The following is an 8,792-nucleotide window of genomic DNA, read 5'->3' on the forward strand; positions in this document are numbered from 1 at the left end:
AGATGCCTGCACCAGCCCATAGATTGAGCGCTGGAGCTTGCATACTTTGTCAGCATTCTTAGGATCGACAAAACCTTCCGGCTGCATCATATACAATTCTTCCTTAAGGAAGCCGTCGGAAGGACTTCAGCTTCGCTACGGGTGAGAAGGTCTCATCGTAGTCAACTCCTTGAACTTGTCGATAACCCTTAGCGACAAGTCGAGCTTTAGAGATGGTAACATTTCCATCCGCGTCCGTCTTCTTCTTAAAGATCCATTTATTTTATATCACTCGCCGATCATCGGGCAAGTCTGTCAAAGTCCATAGTTTGTTTTCATACATGGATCCTATCTCGATTTGCATGGCTTCAAGCCATTTGTTGGAATCTGGGCCCGCCATTGCTTCTTCATAGTTCGAAGGTTCACCGTTGTCCAACAACATGATTTCCAGGACAGGGTTGCCGTACCACTCTGGTGCGGAACGTGTCCTTGTGGACCTACGAAGTTCAGTGGTAACTTGATCATGATCGTCATCATTAACTTCCTCTCTAGTCGGTGCAGGCACCACAGAAACATTTTCTTGTGCTGCGCTGCTTTCTGGTTCGGGAGGGGTCATCTCATCAAGTTCCACTTTCCTCCCACTTACTTCTTTCGAGAGAAACTCTTTCTCCAGAAAGGACCCGTTCTTGGCAACGAAGATCTCGCCTTCGGATCTGAGGTAGAAGGTATACCCAATGGTTTCCTTAGGGTATCCTATGAAGACGCATTTTTCCGACTTGGGTTCGAGCTTTTCAGGTTGAAGTTTCTTGACATAAGCATCGCATCCCCAAACTTTAAGAAACGACAGCTTAGGTTTCTTTCCAAACCATAATTCATACGGTGTCGTCTCAACGGATTTTGACGGAGCCCTATTTAAAGTGAATGCGGCAGTCTCTAAAGCATAGCCCCAAAATGATAGCGGCAGATCGGTAAGAGACATCATAGATCACACCATATCCAATAGAGTGCGATTACGACGTTCAGACACACCATTACGCTGAGGTGTTCCGGGCGGCGTGAGTTGTGAAACAATTCCACATTTCCTTAAGTGTGTGCCAAATTCGTGACTCAAATATTCCCCTCCACGATCTGATCGTAAGAACTTTATTTTCCTTTCACGTTGATTCTCAACCTCACTCTGAAATTCCTTGAACTTTTCAAAGGTCCCAGACTTGTGGTTCATCAAGTAGACATACCCATATCTACTCATGTCATCAGTGAGGGTGAGAACATAACGATAGCCACCGCGAGCCTCAACGCTCATTGGACCGCACACATCAGTATGTATGATTTCCAATAAGTTGGTTGCTCGCTCCATTGTTCCGGAGAACGGAGTCTTGGTCATTTTGCCCATGAGGCATGGTTCGCACGTGTCAAATGATTCATAATCAAGAAACTCCAAAAGTCCATCTGCAAGGAGTTTCTTCATGCGTTCGACACCAATGTGACCAAGGCGGCAGTGCAACAAGTATGTGGGACTATCATTATCAACCTTACATTTCTTGGCATTCAAACTATGAATATGTGTAACATCACGTTTGAGATTCATTAAGAATAAACCATTGACCAGCGGGGCATGACCATAAAACATATCTCTCATATAAATAGAACAGCCATTATTCTCAGATTTAAAGGAGTATCCATCTCGCATCAAACGAGATCCAGATACAATGTTCATGCTCAAAGCTGGCACTAAATAACAATTATTAGGGTTTAAAACTAATCCCGTAGGTAAATGTAGAGGTAGCGTGCCGACGGCGATCACATCGACCTTGGAACCATTCCCGACACGCATCGTCACCTCGTCCTTCGCCAGTCTCCGCTTATTCCGCAGCTCCTGCTTTGAGTTACAAATATGAGCAACCGCACCGGTATCAAATACCCAGGAGACACTACGAGCACTGGTTAGGTACACATCAATAACATGTATATCACATATACCTTTGGTGTTGCCGGCCTTCTTGTCCGCTAAGTACTTGGGGCAGTTCCGCTTCCAGTGACTGTTTCCCTTGCAATAAAAGCACTCAGTCTCATGCTTGGGTCCATTCTTTGTCTTCTTCCCGGCAGCTTGCTTACCGGGGGCGGCAACCCCTTTGCCGTCCTTCTTGAAGTTCTTCTTACCCTTGCCTTTCTTGAAACTAGTGGTTTTATCGACCATCAACACTTGATGTTCCTTTTTGATCTCCACCTCCGCTGATTTCAGCATTCAATATACCACAGGAATGGTCTTTTCCGTCCTCTGCATATTGAAGTTCATCACAAAGCTCTTGTAGCTAGGTGGGAGTGACTGAAGGATTCTGTCAACGACCGCGTCATCCGGGAGATTAACTCCCAGCTGAGATAAGCGGTTGTGCAACCCAGACATTTTGAGTATGTGTTCGCTGACGGAACTATTCTCCTCCATCTTACAACTGTAGAACTTGTCGGAGAATTCATATCTCTCGACCCGGGCATGAGCTTGGAAAACCATTTTCAGCTCTTGGAACATCTCATATGCTCCGTGCTATTTGAAACGCTTTTGGAGCCCCGATTCTAAGCTGTAAAGCATGCCGCACTGAACCAGGGAGTAGTCATCAACACGTGCTTGCCAGGCGTTCATAACGTCTTGGTTTGCTGGGACAGGTGCTTCACCTAGCGGTGCTTCCAGGACATATGCTTTCTTGGCAGCTATGAGGATGATCCTCCAGTTCCGGACCCAGTCCGTATAGTTGCTACCATCGTCTTTCAGCTTGGTTTTCTCTAGGAACGCGTTGAAGTTGAGGTTGACATTAGCGTGGGCCATTTGATCTACAAGACATATTGTAAACATTTTAGACTAAGTTCATGAGAATTAAGTTCATCTAATCAAATTATTAATGAACTCCCACTCAGACAGACATCCCTCTAGTCATCTAAGTGATACATGATCCGAGTCAACTAGGCCGTGTCCGATCATCACGTGAGACGGACTAGTCATCATCGGTGAACATCTTCATGTTGATCGTATCTTCTATACGACTCATGTTCGACCTTTCGGTCTTCCGTGTTCCGAGGCCATGTCTGTACATGCTAGGCTCGTCAAGTCAACCTAAGTGTATTGCGTGTGTAAATCTGGCTTACACCCGTTGTATGCGAACGTTAGGACCTATCACACCCGATCATCACGTGGTGCTTCGGAAAAACGGACTTTAGCAACGGTGCATAGTTAGGGGGAACACAATTCTTGAAATTTTAGCGAGGGATCATCTTATTTATGCTACCGTCGTTCTAAGCAAATAAGATGTAAAACATGATAAACATCACATGCAATCAAATAGTGACATGATATGGCCCAAATCATTTTGCTCCTTTTGATCTCCATTTTCGGGGCGCCATGATCATCATCGTCACCGGCATGACACCATGATCTCCATCATCGTGTCTTCATGAAGTTGTCTCGCCAACTATTACTTTTACTACTATAGCTAACGGTTAGCAATAAAGTAAAGTAATTACATGACGTTCCAGTTGACACGCAGGTCATAAATAAATTAAGACAACTCCTATGGCTCCTGCCGGTTGTCATACTCATCGACATGCAAGTCGTGATTCCTATTACAAGAACATGATCAATCTCATACATCACATATATCATTCATCACATCCTTCTGGCCATATCACATCACATGACACTTGCTGCAAAAACAAGTTAGACGTCCTCTAATTGTTGTTGCAAATTTTTTTACGTAGCTGCTATAGGTTTCTAGCAAGAACGTTTCTTACCTACGCCAAAACCACAACGTGATATGCCAATTTCTATTTACCCTTCATAAGGACCCTTTTCATCGAATCTGATCCGACTAAAGTGGGAGAGACAGACACCCGCTAGCCACCTTATGCAACTAGTGCATGTCAGTCGGTGGAACCTGTCTCACGTAAGCGTACGTGTAAGGTCGGTCCGGGCCGCTTCATCCCGCGATGCCGCCAAATCAAGATAAGACTAGTAACGGCAAGTAAATTGACAAAATCGACGCCCACAACAACTTGTGTTCTACTCGTGCATAGAAACTACGCATAGACCTAGCTCATGATGCCACTGTTGGGGATCATAGCAGAAATTAAAAAATTTCTACGCATCACCAAGATCAATCTATGGAGTAACTAGCAATGAGAGAGAGGAGAGTGCATCTTCATACCGTTGAAGATCGCGAGTCGGAAGCGTTGCAAGAACGCGGTTGGAGGAGTCGTACACGTAGCGATTCAAATCGCGGCAGAATCCGATCCAAGCACCGAACAACGGTGCCTCCGCGTTCAACACACATGCAGCCCGGTGACGTCTCCCGTGCCTTGATCCAGCAAGGAGGAGGGAGACGTTGAGGAAGAAGGCTCCAACAGCAGCACGACGGCGTGGTGGTGGTGGAGTGGCAGTTCTCCGGCAGGGCTTCGCCAAGCTTACGCGGAGGAGGAGAGGTGTTGGGGAGGGGAGGGGCTGCGCCTTGGATGTGGTGCTGCCGCCTCCCCTTACCCCTCTATTTATAGGGAGAAGGGGGAAGGGGGCTGGCCCCTCTAGATGAGATCGAGGGGGCTTGCCTCCCAAGCAAGGGGGTGCCCCCTTTTAGGGTTCCCCCAACCCTAAGCGCATGGGCCCTAGGGGGGATGGCGCCCAGCCCACTTAGGGCTGGTTCCCTTCCACCTACAGCCCATAAGGCCCTCCGGGGCAGGTGGACCCTCCCGGTGGACCCCCGGAACCCCTTCGGTGGCCCCGGTACAATACCGGCATACCCCCGAACACTTCCAGTGACCGTATGATGACTTACCATATATAAATCTTCACCTCCGGACCATTTCGGAACTCATCGTGACGTCCGGGATCTCATCCGGGACTCCGAACAACATTCAGTAATCACATACAAATCTTCCTTATAACTCTAGCGTCATCGAACCTTAAGTGTGTAGACCCCACGGGTTCGGGAATCATGCAGACATGACCGAGACACCTCTCTAGACAATAACCAACAGCGGGATCTGGATACCCATGTTGGCTCCCACACGTTCCACGATGATCTCATCGGATGAACCACGATGTCGAGGATTCAAGCAATCCCGTATACAATTCCCTTTGTCAATCGGTACGTTACTTGCCCGAGATTCAATCGTCGGTGTCCCAATACCTCGTTCAATCTCGTTACCGGCAAGTCACTTTACTCGTTCCGTAATGCATGATCCCGTGACTAACTACTTAGTCACATTGAGCTCATTATGATGATGCATTACCGAGTGGGCCCAGAGATACCTCTTCGTCATACGGAGTGACAAATCCCAGTCTCGATTTGTGCCAACCCAACAGACACTTTCGGAGATACCTGTAGTGCACCTTTATAGCCACCCAGTTACGTTGTGACGTTTGGTACACCCAAAGCATTCCTACGGTATCCGGGAGTTGCACGATCTCATGGTCTAAGGAAATGATACTTGACATTAGAAAAGCTTTAGAAAACGAACTACACGATCTAGTGCTATGCTTAGGATTGGGTCTTGTCCATCACATCATTCTCCTAATGATGTGATCCCGTTATCAATGACATCCAATGTCCATGGTCAGGAAACCGTAACCATCTATTGATCAACGAGCTAGTCAACTAGAGGCTCACTAGGGACATGTTATGGTCTATGTGTTCACACATGTATTACGATTTCCGGATAATACAATTATAGCATGAACAATAGACAATTATCCTGAACAAGGAAATATAATAATAACCATTTTATTATTGCCTCTAGCGCATATTTCCAACACACATATCCATCTTATTGGGTACGGGACCATAATCCATCTATTTCACACACACACACGCTAGTGCATAAGAATATGGATTATGTGTATTATATTTGCCACCACAACTGAGGGAATTAATTTCATGTAAATCTGCCAGCCACAACTCCAAGAATACGCGGAGGAGGTGGCCCGGGTCGGCGTCGGCGCCGTCCGGCGCGGGCCACGGGCTCGCTTCCAAGTGCGTCTGCACGCCGGCCACCCATGCCGGGTCCTTCAAGTGCCGCTTCCACCACACCAACTCCCAGGACCACGGCCACGGCCAGGGCCAGGGAAGCCGCCCTTCTTCGCCCCCTTCACCGGCCGCGGCCAATGCGGTGCCGCGGCACCGGGCCTCGCCGTCCTCGTCCTCCGGCACCGTCGTGACCCAGTGACGCAGCCCAAGCATCAGCCTCGAGAATCAACAATGCTCGACAACGGAGAGGGAAGGGAAGATCATATACATGTCATAAGAAAGGGAGTTTATTTACTGCTCCCTCGATGTATTGTTTCCTTTGTTTGGAGATTGATTACCATCGGTGAGTTAAGGTAAGGTTAATGTGATTGAGCGATTTTTCTGAAAATTAATTATTTGTTTTCTAATTAATGTTATTGAGTGATTTAAGGTAAGGTTAATTAATTTAGATTTGATCTTTAGAGATTGTTCATGATTGATTCTACATTACTAAATAACTTGCGCCAGTATGGAAAGTTCTGATCTGTTCAGATTTCTTTCGTTGTGTGAGAGGGTGACGCGAAACTAAACCGATGAAGTGAGGGGAGGGGACGAAAAAAAAAACAGCGAAGGTGGAAGGAGGTACAAAAGAAATCATGGGAGGTGGGACGAAAAAAAACCTGAAAGCGAGACTACCAACTGCTTCATTAAGAGTAGAGATCCCACGGTTGGTGTGGGGTGGGAATTATATGTGGGAATAATTCTAATGAACAATGCAGAAAGAAGGGGACACGCAAATGTTGAAACAAAATCTGTAACATGTGAAGGCAAAAAAGAGTATAGAAAGGGGAAATAGATATGCGTCGGTCTGTGAAGGAAAGATAAACGAATCAAACTTTGTTACGTATAGCAAAATCAGATGGGCTACACGCTGCTGGGTGCCCCACTTGCAAGAGATGTGCCCGTGATTGGTATTGCATCTACAGATTAGTAAGCAGTTATGCTGGCCGATTTATTTGAAGGAAAAATGATGTCGCTGCATGTATTTAGGTAGGATTTCCGTGGAGTTTTTTTCCTTTCTTTGCGGGAGGTGGACTAATAAATCTGTAACAATTTTCTTCTAGGCGTCAACTCCCATTTCTTCGAGGAATTACCAGAGTCCGACCCCCCATGGAAGCCCCCCCATGGAACAGATCGATGGGAGTTGGGCCTCCTAATTCCCCTTTCCCTTCCCTTGTTATTTCCCAAGTCCATGAACCAATCAAGAGATTTTTAGTCCCAACCACGTTAAACTCCCATTCCCTAGCTCCAACTCCCCCAAACAAACAGGCTGTTAGGGTCAATGATAATCTCTTCTAGGACTCCTAGCTACCACGACAAATAAACAAGACTATTCCTAAAATTTACCGGACTGCATAAATTAAAGAGTATCGACAGATTTGGACTATATAGAGATCTAATCGTTTGATAGCATCCACCATCCACCTTCCGCCATGGCAATTGCCTGCACAAACCTCACCAATGTTGTGCGTTCGGTGCATCTGCTCAGGATCGATGGCTACAGCATCACCAAAGCCATGCGCAGCGATTGCTGGATAAAGTCCAGGTGGAACGTCGGCAGATACGAGTGGGGAGTCCACCTCAATCCTGCACTGCCGAACGACACCATCGACCATAGACCGTGGGTCACGCTGAGGCTCGTCTTCCTCAGCGAAGGCTGCACTACACCCAACGTGGAAGCGAGCATGCGCTGCCGTTTGGTGGATCCGAGGGGGACGGCCGATCCGTCTGAAGAAAAGAGTATCACGTGTAAGTTCAATAATCGTCCGAAGCGCCAGCTTGGGGTCTCAGGAGATTGCTCGGATCCAGCTTATCTCATGTCGGCACGGGAACTAGAGGCGTCGTGCTATCTCAAGGACGACTCCTTCACCGTGCAATGCACCGTCACGGTGCTCAAGGACTTGGCCGAAGTAACGATCCGGGACGACGAACCATTGCCCGTCGTGCCGTCCTCGGGCTTGCACCACCACCTCGGCGAGCTGCTGCGGAGCGGGACGGCGGCGGACGTTGAGTTTATCGTGTCGGGCGAGTCCTTGGTTGCTCACAAGAGCATACTGGCGGCGAGGTCCCCTGTGCTCATGGCCGAGTTCTTTGGGCACATGAGGGAGGCGAGCTCTCGGGTCGTCGTGATCGAGGACATGGAGGCGGCGGCGTTTAAGGTCATGCTGAACTTCATCTACACTGACACGGTGCCTGAACTTGACGGGCAGGACGAGGCGGCGACGTCGATGGCTCAGCATCTACTTGTGGCTGCTGACAGGTATGGACTGGACAGTCTCAAGCTGATTTGCATGAACAAGCTATTGAGTTGCATCACCGCCGACACAGCAGTGGCAATTTTGGTTTTGGCCGATCAACACAACTGTTCCCAACTCAAGGCCAAGTGTGCAGAATTCTTGTTCCACACACTACCGCAATGCTAGATTCTCCAGTCGCGATGAAGGTGTACAATGAAGCACCATTAAGTCTAGCTACCCATGGGGCTAAATCTAGAAGTAACTTATATAGTTTTGCTAAACCATATCTAGATATGCTCTAATTATTGCACATCTAACTCATATGTCATTGATTTTACGCGGGAGCTTATACTATCCATCTTTTCGCTGTCGAAGTATGTCCATCTTCTATTCTTTTTTCGGACGATTTTCAACATATTTTATGAGCAATTGGTTGCCTGCGTTTTCCCATTCAGTTTGATGTATCTTGGAATTGTTTTTTTTTTTTGAGAATCAGTATCTTGGAATTGTGGAACCTTGTGATATTTAAACA

General features: G+C 47.3%; 1 protein-coding gene across 1 annotated transcript; it reads left to right on the forward strand.

Annotated features, from left to right (window-relative positions):
- The first annotated feature begins 7,456 nt into the window (after positions 1-7,456).
- LOC109747895 (BTB/POZ and MATH domain-containing protein 1-like) lies at positions 7,457-8,446 on the forward strand. Its single transcript, XM_020306941.1, has one exon. The coding sequence runs from the start codon at positions 7,457-7,459 to the stop codon at positions 8,444-8,446; it is 990 nt and encodes a 329-aa protein (XP_020162530.1).
- The last annotated feature ends 346 nt before the right edge of the window (positions 8,447-8,792 follow it).

This window comes from Aegilops tauschii, chromosome 7, assembly GCF_002575655.3.
Source record: "Aegilops tauschii subsp. strangulata cultivar AL8/78 chromosome 7, Aet v6.0, whole genome shotgun sequence".
Classification (NCBI taxonomy): domain Eukaryota; kingdom Viridiplantae; phylum Streptophyta; class Magnoliopsida; order Poales; family Poaceae; genus Aegilops; species Aegilops tauschii.